Here is a 17,946-nt window from a genome sequence, read left to right as displayed (position 1 = left end):
ATTTTAGGCAAACATCCTCCTGTTGCACTCACCCATGTTCAGTTAAGCATTTCATTCATTTTCCTTTTAATAGATTCATTTTGTTAAACTGTAAACATGTTGCGTGTCCCATATTTGACATGGCCCCAGAACCAGGTTGTGACAGTTTGAGATGAGTCATCAAATGATCTGCTGCGGCTCTAAAGGATCCAAGCTGAGAGCATGTGTCAAAGGCAGAGGAGTGGACTGAGCTACAGCCTCATAACGCCAAACTCAACATGGAGCCTCTCCAGTGTTTATGTCTGCACTCTCTCCTCGCCTGTATCCCGGCAACACTTTCCACAACAACAACAACACACACGCACACTAGTTGATGGGAGAAGTTGAGAGGTTGAGGGACAGAAGAGAAGAGGTGGAGGAAAGACAGGGAGAGTAAACTGTGTGATGAATGACCCACCCACGCCTCTCGATATCAAAAGTCACCATCACCTCGCGTGTACACACACACACACACACACACACACACACACACACACACACACACACACACACACACACACACACACACACACACACACACACACTGTTACTCCTGTGCACTGTGGAGCCCTTGTATCCTAATATGGACTTACTAAGAGAATATGTTGACATTTGAGCATCACAATCAACAATGATTAATTGATTTGACACCGGCTTGTGTTGCGTATAGAAAGGTTTATCCAAAAAGGTGTCAGAAACCAAGATTCATTGTATGTAATATACTGTATGCTAACAATAACAGAGTTAGAAAAAGTTATTCGACCATTAATTGTTGTAAAATGCATCCAAAAGATGTACACATGTGGTGACTCTCTTGCTGTTTACAACATCTTTTTTCTTATTTCAACATTTGTAATTCTCTCGAGCACACAAAGACAGCGCCAATAATGCAAACAAAACACAGCAGCCACTCGAACTAAACATCTGGCTCAGATGAAAGACACGTTAGTATAATGCACATAGTATATTTTACTATATATATTTTATATAGCACATGACATGCTCAGAGATAAGTGCACTTACATAATTACTATTACATATTTAACGTTCAGGCCCATTACAGTAAACAGTGATCCAAAAAATAAACATCTGGAGAAAGAGAATGGAACATTTTTAAAGAATTAAGCAAAAAAAAAAACATTTTTATAATTTTAATATAATAAGCACTGAAAAAATTAACACTGTACTTCATAAATCAGTTCTTCAGTTTGAATCATGCTGTTAATTATTCCTCCTATCACAATATTTTTACATTTTTGACATGTGTATGTAAAATAGTTTCCATCTTCACTTTTAAATCGTTATGACAAGTTCACTGAGTTGTGAAGTTGCATTGTGGGTTATGTAGCAGGTTTTGAAAAGCAGTCCACTGGTCTGGCATTGAAGTCCTAAAACCCTTTCAGACTCATTGCGGACAGTTTAAAAACAAATCAGCAAAATCGATACAGCACACCTGGTGTCTACATTACCCACAATGCAACTTAGCCACTAAGTGACATCCCTGGAGACATTTCATCAGACTACATGCAGCTTTTTTGGAGCCACAAAAGACTTTATACAACTATTTCACATATGCATTAGTACTCCCCAAGACCTGTGAACACACTTTAATGTGTAAAATTGGGGAAGTTACCCTTTAATATGGCAGTTAAAGTGGAGGGGAAGTAAAGCAAACATTTTGTAGATCTCTGTGTGTTTGTTTCCAGAGATTTGACTTACAATTTTGTCGCCTGAAGAATAAAATGATGTACTCTGCTCTAAAATTCACAAATTGTGTTGCCTTGAAAGTGAAACAGATCTTATTCTGCGGGGTTAAAAAACAAATTGATCAAATTATGTTACAGTGTTCCCTTAATATTGGAAGCCTGACAAGTTTTGACTGCCCCTACAATGATGAATGACCTTAAACAAATGAGGTGCTAAGCCTTCTCGGTTATAATACTGTTTATGCTGAATGATTTTTATTACACATCCTACGTCTTAATCCCACCGAATTCCATAAGCAAATGTCACTCAGGCTGCTTTTACGAACTTGTCCTGGAAAAACATGTGCTCTGCAGCGGAAATGAGACGTGTAACTGACCAAAATGTTATGAAGTGAAGTGTATTTCCAGTAAGCTGACTGGATGTCACTTATAAACCAAATACACCCACTGTTCTGGGAGCCTACAGTGTGTCAGTGTTGTGACGGTCAGAGAGAGATGTTGACTTAAAGTAAAGCCTCCTTCCTCCTCTCTGTGACTCTCTGTAACACTGGGATAAAAACAAACAGTCCTCTTAATCATAAAAGAAAAAGGATTATAATAGAGATTCCAGGAAATGTGTAGATTAATTATACATACACAGGTATTTTTGCAAGTGATGGTTGATATTATCAACAATCTTACATCAGGGTTTGTTGACCCTGAGGTGTCTGGATGGCAACACATTCTGATTTTTGAATTTACTTAGTGTAGATTAAATGATGACTAATTGTTTCTCCTCATATGAGTTAAAGAGTGCAGACAGAGTGAGGCTCACAGCTCCAGGGGTCCTAAAGTAGTTTTTCAACTGGTGAAGGCTAAAGGTTAGTAGACGGCAGGCCATCATAAAGTACTAAAACCTGAAGTTGTCCCCCACCAAATGGTGGGAGATGCCCAAACGTTTACGTTCCCATAGAGGGATGGGGAACCCATCTGGGTCATTTTGGGGACAAGACCTACAGTTGACAGCAGCCAGGGCAGATGAGTTAGGGGAGAGGAGTAGAGAAACAGGTCAACTCCTCTTTTAGGCTATTGGATAATATGCCAAAATGACCAATTAGAAGAAGTGGGTGTTTACTGGGAAAGGGGCTTTAAAGGCCGGTGCAGGGAAAGAAACAGGAGGGTGGCACTTGGAAAAACCTCCTAAGAAGCCAAGGCTGAGGTTTTGAGGGAGCAGAGGGCAGAGCTTTTTGGCATTGTTTTGTCCACATATTTGATAATATCAGAACACGGCCGCTTCTGATCAGGACTTAAGGCGTTAGATTTTGTTTCAATAAAGATTGCTTCTTCATTCCACCCGCCTTGACTCCGCAGACTCCTTTTATGATCAAACTACACGCAGACACCTTAAAGAGGGGAAGCCCAGAAACCACAACCCATGCTAATCTTTGACAGATTTTCCTACCATAATCAGGCTATTGAATTTAGAAAACCATCAAAGATACATGGAAATCATACAAAGTCATTATCTCCACATTCAGACACATTTTGAAATGCTATGTATGTGCAATATTTGTCAGCAATTATAACACCTCTCAGAAACACGGACACTTAGCTGTCGGTTTATTAGGCGCACATACTGTAGTCAAACTAATGCAGTCTTATGCAACAGCCTGAAGGCAAATCCTTCCTTTATGAGGCTGTAATATTCTGTTTCTAATTCAAGTCTTTCAGAGATGTAACTGTATGGAGGCTGCAGTTTGTTGTGCTGTTAAGTTGTATTGTGTCACACTGACAGGCATTTCTATTATTTGGTCCACTCCATTTATATCAACAGTGGTAGACTAAAGGGACTTTTAACTTTTTAACCAGCTGATTGGAGGTAAAAGGAAAAGCGTGAAACAATATGTATAAAACTAACAACATGTTCTGATGTAATCAGATTTTTTCCTCCTGTTTGACACTTTGGGCTGTGTGATACTGCAGCACCACCTAGTGGCGGTCAACGATCCCATCCTGTCTCATGAAATAACTTCATGGATCAAACATCTGTGTTTAGGATGAAGTAGAAAGTAGAAATACTACACAGGTGAAATATTTAATTGCAGGTAAAAGTCCTGCATTGAGAAAGGATTGTGAGGGGAATCTACCACCAAAGCAAAAGAACTCAAAGCAGGTAAGGGATCCCTGTGACTGTTATTATTATGTATCATATCATTAGTTGTTTTATAATAAACATGTTTCAGAGTGTAAACAGCGTTATACTTTTAAAGTGGAGCTTTTGACTACTTTATTAAGGGCTGTTTTTTCTCCAGAAGGATCAGTCTGGCAATTGTTTCCCTGTTCAGTCCATTTGTTTTTTTCATTGGTTGTTTTTTATTCATTTTCTAAGAGCTTATCGTTATTCAGTTCTCTGTAATTCAGGGCAAAAAGCAGCAAATCCTCACACTTACTGACGTTGACACCAGGAAATTTGCTTTTAGACCAATTAACCATCAAAAGTCATTTATTTTTCACAATTAACTATTAAACAGATTGTTTAAACTCAGGTTTAAATACTGCTGACTAGTTTTGCCTTTTAATGTACTTGAGTACATTTCGGATGTATTTTTACTTTACTTTACTCATTCCATTTTCTGCTTCTTATTCTTTCACTCCGTTACATTTTGGAGACAAACACTGTACTCCACAATTTATTTGACAACTTAAGTCACTAATTGCTTTGCAGATGGTATGCTTCAGAGCCAGAGTAGCATATTTCTAATAAGTAAATTCCTCAAACGAGTGTAGAGAGTAAAAACTATAATATTTGCCTCAAAAATGTAGCGCAGTGGAAGTATAAAGTGGCAGAAGGACCTCAAAAGTGTAATTAAGTTCAGTACTTGAGTAGATGCAATAAGGTACATTTTATCACTGCTCAACTACAACTTTTGGGTACTTTTCACACCACCAAGAAAGCACCACAGTTTCAGCGAATGTCACACTTGCAACCTGAGACGCTGACCTTCCAGCTGATTGTAGGTTAGTGGGACGTCCTGCTGCATTCATGGCTGTGGCAGTGTGTTCACTGCTTGTGTCAGCCAAAACACGAAACAACAGGAAGCAGTGTTGTGTATTCAGTGTTTTATTAAACCATTCCATATACAAAACTTAACCCACATAAGTTACAATTTATACATACGACTGTAGACAAAGACGTGTAATATACGGCTAAAGCTGAATAAATAACCTTTAATATTCAAACAGCTTCTTTCAAATATACATTCCACTCATTCGTTTGGGCTTAAATACACTTGAACACAAAAACAAGAGCTGGCCTATAGTGTTTAACGGGAGAGTGTTAGCCACAAGACCGGTCCGCAAAACAAGCGAGGATCTTAATACACATCCCTTTTAACCCCACAAACCTTGAAACAGAACTGCAAACCTTCATTTTATCCAACTCACATGTCTGTTGATTAAACCCCATCACAGCTATAACCAGATGTCACAGCTGAATCAACAGACATTATACCACAATACTGAAGTGATAGTGTCACAGAAAAGCCAGGTACGGATCAGTCTACCTGTAGTGGTGCACAGCAAGTGCTAGTCTTTTAAGAGGTTTGTGACTTGTTAGACTGAGCAGTCTGTAAATATTTGTGTTCCCATCATGTTTGGATTGTGAGCTTTTAGAATGAAGAAATGTAGATTATTCAAATTGTTTAATTTTAGGAATTTTAGAGGATTGATGTATTGAAGTATTCAGTATAAGAAAAGTCAGACAAAAGAAACAAACAGTTAAAATATTGTGTAACAGGATTATTTTTCCCTCTCTTCTCTACAATATAATCTTGTGAACCCTGAGATTTATCTTGGGATTCACACAGGATGGGAATCACTTACACTATGAGGTTAAAGTGTCAACCGTTAACTTTAAGTCGAAAGTATTTACATCCACATCAGATGCATCAGTTGTTCTGGACCGATGGATCGCTAAACCCATAATGTTCAACAGATGTGGATGTAAACACCTTAAAGCTCAAAGTCAACACTTTCAACCTGATGCTGGAGTAAACACCAACATCCAAGTACTCACAGACTGCAGAACAAAAGTGTATATTTGAACAGTACTAAGAATTTCTCATATAATGGCACACACAAAGAAAGAAAAACAAATGGATGCAACAGTCATGTGGTAACATCAGCCTTTTCAGATGCAGAAGTCTATGCATCTGATTAACAAAACCCCACAGCAGAGAAAAATAGTGCAGAGTTATAATGGCACAGCCCAGTCAGAGTCCATATCAGGAGAGCAGGCCGAGTCAGTGCTGCATCAACAAAGGCCTCTTTACTTGTAAAGTCCCAACATTTGCCCTCTTTGGAATTTCTTTCATTTCAACCCCGCTGAGGCGTTCAGCGGATGAGGAGGTTGAATCTTTTGGCACAACAATCAGTTTGTAACAGCACGCAGAGAAATTGTGTATGAAACGGTTGACAGAGGATATTGGCAGCATAAATAACATGTTGTGTTATATAAGAGATGAACCAGTTTTTAATGAGGATCTTCTCACTTCATAAAGACCTGGATCTTGATTTGCGCTTTACAAATTCTTTAGATAAATAGAGTTAAAACAATTCATTCAGAATGCTGGACAGATAATTTCTTGATATGGCCTTTTTGTCCACAGAGAGTGTGCTTGTGTGTAGTTCTACAGTACAGTTACACAAGTATCCATGTGTGTCCTCCGCAGTGTAACATAATTGATTGGCTTTTGTGCAGCTCAGGACTGCCCTTCCGGTCTCTGTGCTCCGATCACATGAGGGTTGAACTGAGAGATGATGATGGTGATGTCATCGCGGTACATGCGAGCCAGCTCCTCGGGCAGCGACAGCATTTTCGACAGCCTCTCGTGGTCGACGGTGCCGAACTCGTTGTTTCCCACCGCGTGGCGCATCAGGTGGGTCGCCGAGTTCTGATCCTCGAAAGCTGATGACACGCGGGCCTTTCTCTCGTCCAGCAGCCCCTGCATCTGTCCCAGGGTGACCTTGTAGCCTCCGACTGTGAGGGGCTGACGCTGGTGCATCCCTGTCAAATACTCCCCAACAATGCGAACCACTTCCTGTCTGTGGAGGGTCTCCCAGAGGCCGTCAGAGCCAATCACCTGCATGGACAGACAGACATCAGATAAGCTAAATCACGCACATAATGACTGACGTTTTCATGGCCACAGAGAGATCAGCAAATGAGATTCACTGAAAAAACACTGCAACTACGAACGATTATGCAAAACTATGTATTTCTTCAGAAACATAACTTTTGTCTTCAGAAGGTCACAGAGTTCTCATTTCAAACCAACCTCAGCAATCAATATGTCAGCCACCATTAACAATCAGGAGCCTGGCCACAAGAAAATGTAAGAAAGACTGCTCTGTTTCCAAAGAGAATGGATCTTTTTTCTAGAAAACGTTTTTGTTGAGCATAACAGTACAGACACCAGCATAAAGAGCCCAACTATCAGCCAAGAGTTTCATTTTGTAATCTGGCCAAATCTCAGATTAAATTTGCTTTGCCATCAGGAAGTGCACTTAACGTTTCCCATCTAGGAGTCACAAGCAAGATCTATATATAATGTGTCCCAATATCCTTCTAGCAGTTTGCAAAAAAGAAATCTCCTCCTCTGATTTGCCACCTGAATTTCGATCAAATCCGCATTTTAAACATGTCTTTGCTGTAAAATGTATGGCTAATTTCACCCTTTGATGAAACAGCTGTCATCTCACAGCTTTTCAAGTGGGATTAAGAATGGATTACATGATATATTTTGTGCTGTTTAAAACCAATACAATTTGTTTAAAAAAAAAAAAAGACAGAAGGGGATCTTCCTACATAGCTAGCGAGCTACGTAGCTTCATACATGAAAACTAGTGACAGAATAATGGCAACAAACCTGAATGAGATCACGCAGCTCTACACAATCACAACATTTTATGCTGTATATGCAGTTCATGTACTAAATTTGTGAAAAAAGGTTGAAATGTTAATGTTAATTCACTCTGAATATCAGAGAAGCACTCTGCTTGTTATCCATCACTTTGTGTTTTAGTAACCAATAGAGAGGATTTTTAAAACCCTTTCACATTGGACAAAAAAACCCACTAACAGCCCCTTATATCTGGCTCCTGTCTTCAGTGGGAAAGATTACCAACATCATTCTTTCCCAAGTCAAATGACTCTACAGCAGTAGTTGCCAATTTCTGCCCCTTTTCTAGTGTGATGCTATAACCCAACATGAAGTTCTCATCAATTGTCATTCAAGAGGTGCTTCAGCCTTGTTTAGTCAGCACTGAGTTTGAAAGGAAGACTGAAATTAAAGACACTGCTACTTCCTGTTGTCCCATTGTATGTACAAAATGTTGTTTCAGTGATGAAACTGTGCCTTCTTTCTCACCATGAAGCGATCCTGTGGCCTCAGTTTGTGGTACGTGATCTCAGGCTCGGCGGTCAGGTAGGGCGGCGTGTGGTAGTTTGGAGGGATAAACTTGGTGTGTTCGTTTTCATGGAGCTGGTCAGGTCCGGACTCCAACACACGCTTCTGCAGTTCAATACTCCACTTGAACTTTACATCGCCAAATGCACGGAATGGCATAAGGAGGCCAAGCAACCGGTCCTGACAAAACAGGAAGATACTTTATTTTAAATAAATGCCATCACAACAATCACACTGAGCAAATTAGCACTAGTTCTACCTGTCGTATGACCGTCTTCCTCTCTGACGGAGGGTGTTCACTCCGTATCCGAGCCATCTCTTCATCATTCTGGGCGCTGTGGTCATTAGAGAGTGTGTGAGCGCTGAATGAACCATCCTCCTCCTGCACCCCCAAAACTGCCCGAGCATCTCCTGCATTGGCAATATACCTTTAGGAAGAGAGAAGAAGAAGCAAGACTGATATTCGTGTCTTATGTAACACTTGGATGCAATGATACGAATGTGTGTGCATGTTTTTATTCTCCGTACAGGTCTGATCCATCGATATGAGCCACGCAGGCCGTTGCTCCTGAAAAGGCCACTCTCAGGACCCAGTAGTGCAGGAAAGCGTTCGGGTCACCGACCTGCAAGGCAAAACAGCACTGTGAGCCCCCAGACAGGACACATGGTTTAGATTACATGGAAAGGCAACGACACCTGAGCTCCTCTTAAATCCATAAAAGTTTAAATTTGGATGCTCACATTTTTTGCACTACTGCCATGGTGATATTTAATATGTATCCTAAGGAGTGTCACAGCAAAGTCCAGCACTCAGAACAAATTCAATGACTTGCAATGATTTGATTCAGACTTATATGACGGAGAGTCAGTAACAATAGTGATGCTTGAATTTATGACTGATGATTGTCTAGTGGTTGAAAATGTACGGTTACATGTACATGTATATAAACTGCATGCCATGAAATATGTGATGCATAGTCACAGTGCACTACCTTGTTCTAAAGAACATTAAACTGTCAAAGGAGGTTTTAAAATCATATTACTGACCTATAAACTAAATGGCCTAAAAACATTTCCAATTTACGTTACGAAGCATCCAGACCTCTCCGGTGATCTGGGACAGGTTTACTCAGTGTTCCCAGGGTAAAAACCAAGCAAGGTGAAGCAGCTTTTTGTTTGAATGCTCCCCACCCAAAATACCTGAAATCTGCTAAAACTGTCAGCACATTTATATCAGGGCTTAAACATTATTGTTTATTGTGGCTTGCCTTGCCGCCTGCAGCAACTTCTCAAGCAAAGCTCTTTTCCTTGTTGTAATAATCAACCACATACCGAGGAGAAAAGAGCAAAAGCCATCTGGGCTGTGCACACTGCATAATGAGTGTGTGGTTAAGCAAAAGAGAGCAGTTTGCATTTGTTTTCAGCTAGGCAGTAATGAACAGTGACAAATGCAACAGCTTCTCCAGAGTCAAGATCAACTGCTGGAAAGTGGAAGCAGTCGCCCTGAAGTCCTGAAGCCGCCTACATAAAGAGTGGTGGAAACTCAAAACAGATCTAAGTCTTGGGTATCTTAATGACTGGTTGTGTACAGGTTCAAAGCGTACTATACAAAAGAGGAAACAAGGCTTTAGTTAAGTGGCAGATTAAGCCATGGATGGATTTTACATTAACTAGTGTTGGTCCAAATGTAAAACAGGTAGAGCAATGCTTGACCATATCAGCCTCAGAGCTTTGATTTTAGTTATTTAAATTAAACAAAATATCCAGCAAACTGAGTCAAAAATACTCAGAGTTTAGATTTGACTTCAACATCTTACTTCACTTATTTGCTGAATAAGTCCCAAAATGCATTCTTAAATCTGCAAAAATGGACTGATGTAAAAAGTTCTGCTACAGCTCAGCAAAGTTTAGAGGGATGTTTAAGGGTCTCTCTTCTAGAAGAAGCAGACAGTTCCCACCTGAGCCTCCAGGGAGATGTCACTGTCCAGCCTCTTGAAGGCATTCAGTAATGCCTCGCGTGTGTCTGGAACTTCGCCTGGGCTGAAAACAGAGACAGAGCAATCTGTGAGCAGCAGATAGAGAGAAAGCCAGAGGTCGAGAACAGAGACCGACAACAGTACTATTGGCAAAACAACAGACGGGGCAGTGTGAGTGTGGGTGTGTTGCTACAAGGTACAAATGAAATAATAAAACAGGACGTCCAGGTTGAGATGTGAGATGAAGCCAAGAAACTGGACAGCAATTTATAACTGTTTGAAAAAGGACTGTGCAGAATTTTCTTAATAGTTTGGAGGTAAAAGGACACAAATGAATCAGTACAGATATTTTGATGTATCCTCTGCTTTGTTTCCCAGTCCTCACCTGGTGAGATCTATTAACTCCTGCCAGTAGGTTCGGAGGCTGTTGAAGTAGAGATTCTGAGCCTCCTTGCTGAAGTAGTCGTTGGGGTGTTTGTGCCACTGCAGGATGGGACTGAGGGCCCTGCCAGCATCCACCGCTGCTTCTAGCTCACACAGTGTGTCGTGGGGCAGCAGAGACACGGCGATGTAGTAAAACAGCCTCTCACTCAGCGCCTGGCAGAGATGAGGAGAGTTGGAAACTTAAACAGGAGAAAATAATGTCAAGGCTACATTGTTTAGCTAGAAGAAAGATATATAATCCTTGGATCACAAATGTTCCCATGTTAACAACATACATATTGTCTTCTTTTACTCTGTATAAATTACAAACCTGCTTGCTGTTCGTACTGTTTACAACACAACCTAACCTAGTCTATGGAATATACCATGTGCACACTATACATATCACAGTTGCACATTACTCACATATAACAAGGCAATTGTTCTTACTGTTTATATGTATTATATTTTTTATATTTTTTATTTTGCATGAATTCAAGTCACATCCCTTCCTACAGGTGCAACAATTAATCCCTTAAGAGATTAGTTGATCAAAAGACAAATAATAGCCAACTATTTTGACAAAAAGTCATTTTTCAAGCAAAATCACCAAATATTTGCAGGCTCCAGCTCATCAAATGTAAGGATTTATCTCTTTTCTTTTTCATTTACAATAGTAAAGGAAGCAAAACAAGCAATTTGAAGACTTTTGGCACTGGGAAATTGTGATGAGCATTTCTTTAACAAAATGTTTGGAAAATGATTGGATCAAAATTAACTACCTTTAACTTATCCTGAGTGTTATTATCCTGATATTCAATCAAATCTTATATCCTCCTACCTTGATATAAAAGTTTGTTGTACTGGTATTACCTGTGTGCAATGACTGTTAAGTTGATCTAATTGAATCTAACTACTGACAGATAAGCAGTTTACCAGAGGTGTACGGCCTATAACTACAAAGCATGTTGCATTCAGATTTAGGTAACAAGTTACAAAATGATGTTATTTCCTCTCACTTGACTAATCTGGATCAAAGCTCTATTTGAAGAATTGAAGACAAAGTTACCTTGTTGGTTTTGAAATGTCTGAGTTTAAATGTCCAATTTTGAAAGTATAGTGTCAGCTTTACCTGTGCACAGGCACAGCCTGCATGGCCATCAAACACACCCAGCAGCATTCCTCTTGTCTGCAGGCATGTAGCCGCACTTCTCCGGTCCTCTATAGGAGCATTGGCTGGCAGCTGATTACTCTCAAAACCCATCACCGAGGACACATTCTTCCCATCAAACTCTGGCACCTAAAACCACAACATGCAGAAATGTTCAAATGAAAACTTAAAAACAACAAAGGTGAGATGTGTTTTCTGTATGCATGAATGACCACACAAACCTTGAAACTGTACTCATTGGCTTTTAGGATTGAGTTGACCTGTGGTGGTGTGAGGATGTAGCTGCGGAGCACTGAGGTTGTCTGGTAGCTTCTTGAGTGCTGGTGGCTCTGCCACATACGAGAGGGCCTTCTTGAGGCAGGTTGATGTGTGATGGGGCCAAGCTGGGACCGTTGCTGTTGGCATGGTAACAGACTGGAGGCCAAGACCTTGGTGCGGGGCAAACCCCTGAGCAGCTGAGATGTCACAGGCATGGCTGAAGGTGCACTGCAGACACATACAGAGGTCAGAGGCTAAGCAGTCAGAAAGGCAACAGCTGGTTGGGCTTTTATCATGATGCATTCATCTGAAGATAACAGAGTGTACTCTTTATGCACCATTAAGCAAACAATGTGAAAACAGAACGAGATTATGCGGTGAGGTTTAGAAACTAGGACAGGCTGACTGAAGCAGGGCCTTCAATTAGTACCTAAAAACACCAAAAGCAGGTCAGGATTTAGCACCTAAAAATCCAACCGACCACACTGGCCAGAAATGGTTGGCATTTAACTGCAACATTTTAATGTTTATTTAAAGTCCAGTCTTTGGTATTTGCCCTTTTGTAATTAACATTAAATCAGATCAATAGTTTTAACAAGTTGTTGATTAACTGTTTTGGAGAGCTTTGTAGAAGCCTAAACTTTTTGAAATTTCCAACCCACTTCTGTGCTTCCTTGATTCTTGTATTAGATTTAATTAAATTCGATTTTGCAGGATGTGCCTCATAAACTGGCTACTGAGTGCATTTGTAAAAATGAAGCTAAAATGCCTCAAGCAAAATCCTCTCTTTTTTTATCTATTCATCTTGCAAGCACATTCTGTTCAAACATCCTGCTCAGTCTACATTCTGTGAAGGACAGTCAAACCTATGAGACACTGTAACTTTGTTAACTGTTGACATGCCACAGCCTCACATAGGGGTATTTTGGTGCCTTTTTCAAAAATACAGCATCAGAGTGAGTTTTGGTAGTTTCAGGAGTGTTTACTTTTTGACCTGAAGTATCTAGAAAATGTGTTTAAAGATAGGATCACGTACAGGGCTCCATGGTCAATCGCTTAATACTCTGTCAAATCTATATATTGTAGAGGTAACTCTTTAATGTTAACACTAAGTTTAAACTTTTTTATTAATAGTTTTTATCATACTCGGACTTTCTAACTTTATTTTAAAAAAGTAAAGTTGAGGTTATCGCAAATATATTGGTGTGGGTGGGGGGACAGTATTTAACTTTTGGGATTAAAAATTTGATTTATCTTCAGTCCTGTTTATTAACCTGAGTGCAGCAGCAACTGCTGTGGTGACCTCCATTGCAAGATGTTTATGCACTATAATGCTGACTGCTAAAGGGAGCTAGAGGGGAAATGTAATTGCATTCATGAACACATTACAGAGAAGGACATTTTGTCAAAATCTGGCCAACTTTTCGCTAAATTTAGCACCAGGCTATAATAATAATAATTATAATAATAATTATACATCTTGCAGCTCTTCTAGACTTTCCCAATTTTATTGGACTGGATGAATCAGCTTCTGATAGTCAAAGGAGGGGTTGTGATGCTCAGACTAAATGATCCACCATTATACAGCTGTTTCTTTCACAATGTCAGCTGATGGGACAAAGTATCTTGGACCACAGTGCATCACTTGACATTGTAATTACACAGTTTGGCAGCTATGGCAAATGTGGCCTTGATTAAAGAGAAAAGAGGGGGGAGAAGAGAGAGGAACTGAGTCCCTGGTGAGTGCTGAGGTCACTGAGAATCAACCCTTGGTGTGTTCCGTTGCTCGCTATCAATAGCCTGTGGATTATTTGTCCGTTTGGGGCAGATAAACATCGCGTGAGTAACACGAATGAACACAAATGATTCTGCAGTCAAATTAAGTTCTCCAGTGTTGAACACACCATTAAACAACCAACAGTGCTATTAAAAAACACATGTGATGTGACTTATTCACAGACAAGGTCATGTTTTAAAGTTTTATTCATGTCAGGTTTATTCTCGTTTGCTGATTTCCCTTAAGTAGGCATGGGCAACCACATTAAACACACCGTTAGCTTGAGTAACCTTGTGGATTCCTCTTGGTTTGAACATTGTTGGAAACATTAGGGTTAATGGAAGTGCACAACTCAACAAAATATGTAACTAAAGTCTAAGAAATGTTAATGCAGAACTTCTATATACTGTAAATGCATTATTGGGTGCACCTGATGAGAGTGCTCTCCAGTGGAAACCAGTGCTGACAGTTATTCTGGAGTCCTGGCGTGCTGGCTCATGTCCTGGCGTTCGGCTTGGGCTGCAGCCCTGCTCTCAGCTTTAGCCCAACTAAAAATAGCTTGAGCAAGAATCCCAGTCCTGACATTTAGATCTTGAGAAATGTTCTGTCTGGTCATGACCCACTGAACTGCATTCTGGCTGCGTGTCTCCATATAACCTTTCGTCGTTGCTTTATATAAGTGCATCTCTGAGCCAGTCACGAAGATGCAGCAGCAGCTCAGGTTGTGACAGCTCAGGTGAAAACCTACGCTGCTCCAACATGTCAGTGAAAATGTGCTACAAGGCTGTGCTGAAGCTGGTCAGCCAAACATCCTCCCTAACTCAACCAGGGTATGAGTCAGACGGACCACAGAGGGCCCGTCCCAGCTCTGAGCTGTACTAGAAAGTTGCCATGTTTGTTGACATCACTAGCCCCTCTCTCTCTCCTAGCTAGCTGCAAAGCAATTCCACAGAAACGTAAGAGCAGTTAGCGGCACTTACGACACAGAACATCAGTCTCAGAGCCGAAACAGTGCCACGATATGACATTAACAGATAAGGTTAGCTCTATAATGAGCACAATAATCGCCAGTTAGCGGGGCAAAGCAGCCAAAGTCTTGCTAATGACCACCAGCCAGTGGTGTCAGGGTTACACCCATCAACTACCGTCTAACTGCATGCCGCCTGGGCGTATAGGACATGACGGACCCAGCTGAAAACCTCTAGATTTAACTGTCGGGGAGTGTGAATGCAGAGCAAAATCCAGACTCACCTTAGCCGGTGGATGTGAAGAAGTTATTGAAGTTCATAGCTGAGCACCAACCCCTCCAGGCTCTATCATTCTGAAGCGCCTCACTGCGGAGTGAGCGCTAATTGGCTGAGCTCTGACAGCCGCCATGACGTCACGTGAACTCCACACGCACGCCAGGGGCCTTTTAAAAAAAACAGGGAGGTGAGCTGCAGCTTTTATTAACTCACAGACACCTGCTGATGGAGACAGAGAGGTAAATATTACCGTGACAACCTCTCCCTGTAATCTGAAACATTAAGATACATCTCATTTATACTTTCTATCCATTGACGGGCAAGCTCAATACTGATGACTAAGCTGAGCAAACAATCCACTACATTCTTGCAGAAACAACAAATAGCTGTGAAAGAGGGACAAAGGAGAGAAAACTTTCTTTTAACATTGTGGTGATTTTCAGATGTAAAAGGTGGCTGTGTATCCCTGTTGATGTTGATGTTCCAACATGAATGGCCATCGGAGCCTCTATTTCCCAAATTTCTTTGGACGCCCCAAACATTTGCCTTATTTGCTTCTCCTGACATTGCACCTCTGTATCTTGATATAAGATAAACAACTGAGTAGTTTTTACTGCACAAAATAACCCAATAGGAATTGTCTGGCTACTCTATAAAACATAAAAAGATATGCAAAAATCATAAAAATAAGGTGCTGAAAGAAAAGTCTCATGCAGTGTTTTACAACATTTTCCACAATGGCTTAACATATCCAGAAATGCTATGATGGCAAAGCCTCTGATGCCTCACACACATTTAACTTTCTCTTCACATTAATTTAAATTGTATTAATATCATAATATGTTTTGAAAGGCAAGTGTGTGTTATTAAAATGACCTCAAAACAAAACAAGACACAAAACAATACTGTAAAAACACATATCAAAATATTTTAATCAATAAAAACATCTTTACAAAAATTATGATATTTACATCATGAAACAGCAGTGAAAAGTGGAAAAGTCAAAAGCTGCGAAACAGTAAACATTTTGTCACGAAACAACACTGACACTACCAACTACTTAGTAGGGAATTTCATATCAGAAATCTTTCATCCACCAGAGTCTTGTTGACAAGGTTCTTCCTTCCGAAAGTGTTGCGGATCAAGCGAAATATCTGTAATGAATGAGACGGTTTTCAATAATGTCCTTTCTAGTACAGTGAAGGCAACATAATGTATATGCACCAAATACTGACCATTTGCTGTACATATGTAAGCACTGCTGCAAGCACAAAACTCTGAGATCCAAGGTCGACGACACAGAAGAACAAAGTGTCAAAGATCAGCAGTGTGGCCTCATTTCCATAAAAGAGCACATCACTGAAGGAGTGGGCCTCATCTGCAGTGAGAAAAGCAAACAGATGTTAAAGACACACACAAATACTGTCCATACATGACCAAATAGTAATAGGTCATTACCGTTGTAAAAGATGCTTTTTTCACTGGGTTCAAGGAACTCCATCCCTACGACCCTCTCAAACATCAGCTTGTCCTTGACTATATAGTCCATGTCAGGGTGAGCCTGAAGTGAATAACGCAACATGAGAGACAGAAAAAGCTTGCCTGTACAAAATCCGGTCAATGTATGCATTTACAAATAGTTCAGATTAACTCTGCTGGGTTCAGTTTACTTGAGTGTGCTCATTTGAACTTACATGGTCTATAATGGATCCCAGGAAGTGGTTCATGGTGTGGTAGCCTCTGGAGTTCTGCTCAAACTGGTTAGCCGAGCCTGCATCTATCAGCCTCGATGGCCCGCTCCTCTGGAGCAGAGGTGACAAGCAACCATTTAGCCAATTTTATTGGAATTATTTTCTTTGGTTGTATATTTTACAGATCAATTAAAAAACACAAAGACAGATGGTACACACCCTGCTGATCGGCTCGCGTATCCTGTCATACTGCGACCGCAGGCGGTTGGTAAGAGAAACCTGGAATGTCTGGGTATCTGTGTTGGGAAGCAAACCTCTCTGACCACACAGGGACTCCTTGAGACAGAAAAAGACAGAGAGAAACAAGATGGATGTAACGCGAATCAATCATGCTACGACCACTAACACAACATGTTGTCTGTCGGTTTACGTACACTTTCTCTCTTCATGTTGTTGTTCATTTCCTCCATGTTTGTATCTGCATGTCCATGTACTGAACGGCCATGGATGTAGTAGCCAAAACAACGGTGAGATAACAGCAGCATAGAAATCTGTACAGGGACACATAGTCAAAATAGTCTTGTACATAAAACTTCCCAAACAGATAAACTGCTTAAAACAGAATATGCACAATTGTACTTACGTTACTAATGGAGCAGAGATCCACGAACTGACGAATCTTGTCCTCCACAAAGTGCTCGTGAAACACAGTGAAGTAAATCATCTGTAGGGATAGATAATAAATCTTCACACAGCTATTAAATATTTGTCTCATCTTTTAAGGAAGCCAGGAAAAGACTAGAAGTCAAAGGGAAAGTAAAAAAAAAAGTGAACAATGGCAGTTTTACCTGGAGTAGTCCGATGCAGAGCCACAGTGTGGCTGCCACACCGTAGCGCAGGATCAGGCTATGTGAAGGGGTGTATGCCTGCGAGAGGCGCTCTAAAGTTGGCCATGGGTCCCTCAAGGCGAGATTAGAAAAACCCAGCACCTGAACAGTACAGGGTGACATATCAGGAAATATGTCAGATATTTTGGAAAGAGGGCATAAAAAAGATGGAATCAAAGAACAGAGTGCTGAGGTGAGATGTACTTCAAGAAAGAAAAGCACAGCCATGATCTGAAAAGTTGGGCTGATCTTGCGGATGGTCTGGATCTCATTCCATTCATTGGCCACAAAGTAGGTCCTCCAGATGCTGACTGGAGAGGGCTCGCGTTTCGACTCGCCAGTAGCTAAA

General features: G+C 40.6%; 2 protein-coding genes across 4 annotated transcripts in view; both read right to left on the bottom strand.

Annotated features, from left to right (window-relative positions):
* Window positions 1–4,808: 4,808 nt before the first annotated feature.
* On the bottom strand, window positions 4,809–15,137 carry pdp1 (pyruvate dehydrogenase phosphatase catalytic subunit 1). The gene is made up of 9 exons (XM_030394842.1): window positions 15,027–15,137; window positions 11,962–12,226; window positions 11,702–11,869; window positions 10,532–10,743; window positions 10,129–10,210; window positions 8,699–8,793; window positions 8,430–8,598; window positions 8,132–8,350; window positions 4,809–6,844 (listed from the first exon to the last, which is right to left on the bottom strand). Exons 2-9 carry the CDS (start codon window positions 12,211–12,213, stop codon window positions 6,464–6,466), a joined length of 1,578 nt encoding a protein of 525 aa, XP_030250702.1. The 5' UTR covers window positions 12,214–12,226; window positions 15,027–15,137; the 3' UTR covers window positions 4,809–6,463.
* Window positions 15,138–15,922: 785 nt separating this feature from the next.
* The window catches only part of tmem67 (transmembrane protein 67), an 8,768-nt gene continuing 6,744 nt past the window's right edge, over window positions 15,923–17,946 (bottom strand). For all 3 annotated transcript variants that reach the window (XM_030392588.1, XM_030392589.1, XM_030392590.1), the window contains 9 exons: window positions 17,802–17,941; window positions 17,559–17,699; window positions 17,354–17,434; window positions 17,145–17,261; window positions 16,930–17,046; window positions 16,714–16,821; window positions 16,478–16,580; window positions 16,255–16,397; window positions 15,923–16,173 (listed from right to left, as the gene is read on the bottom strand). In XM_030392588.1, the coding sequence (XP_030248448.1) occupies window positions 16,093–16,173; window positions 16,255–16,397; window positions 16,478–16,580; window positions 16,714–16,821; window positions 16,930–17,046; window positions 17,145–17,261; window positions 17,354–17,434; window positions 17,559–17,699; window positions 17,802–17,941 (1,031 nt within the window). In that variant the 3' untranslated portion in view covers window positions 15,923–16,092. The remainder of the gene's footprint in view (window positions 16,174–16,254; window positions 16,398–16,477; window positions 16,581–16,713; window positions 16,822–16,929; window positions 17,047–17,144; window positions 17,262–17,353; window positions 17,435–17,558; window positions 17,700–17,801; window positions 17,942–17,946) is intronic.

This window comes from Sparus aurata, chromosome 17 (genome assembly GCF_900880675.1).
Source record: "Sparus aurata chromosome 17, fSpaAur1.1, whole genome shotgun sequence".
Lineage (NCBI taxonomy): Eukaryota > Metazoa > Chordata > Actinopteri > Spariformes > Sparidae > Sparus > Sparus aurata.
The sequence above is the reverse complement of the archived record's forward strand: the minus strand, read 5'-3'. Positions and strand labels throughout refer to the sequence as shown.

Coding starts and splice junctions, on each gene's coding strand:
- pdp1 (XM_030394842.1), bottom strand. CDS start 12,213: ATGCCTGTGACATCTCAGCTGCTCAGGGGTTTGCCCCGCACCAAGGTC. Junction 10,744..11,701: donor CAGGCTGTGCCTGTGCACAG/GTAAAGCTGACA, acceptor CATCTCTGCCAG/GCGCTGAGTGAGAGGCTGTT. Junction 8,351..8,429: donor GGAAGACGGTCATACGACAG/GTAGAACTAGTG, acceptor CTGTTTTGTCAG/GACCGGTTGCTTGGCCTCCT.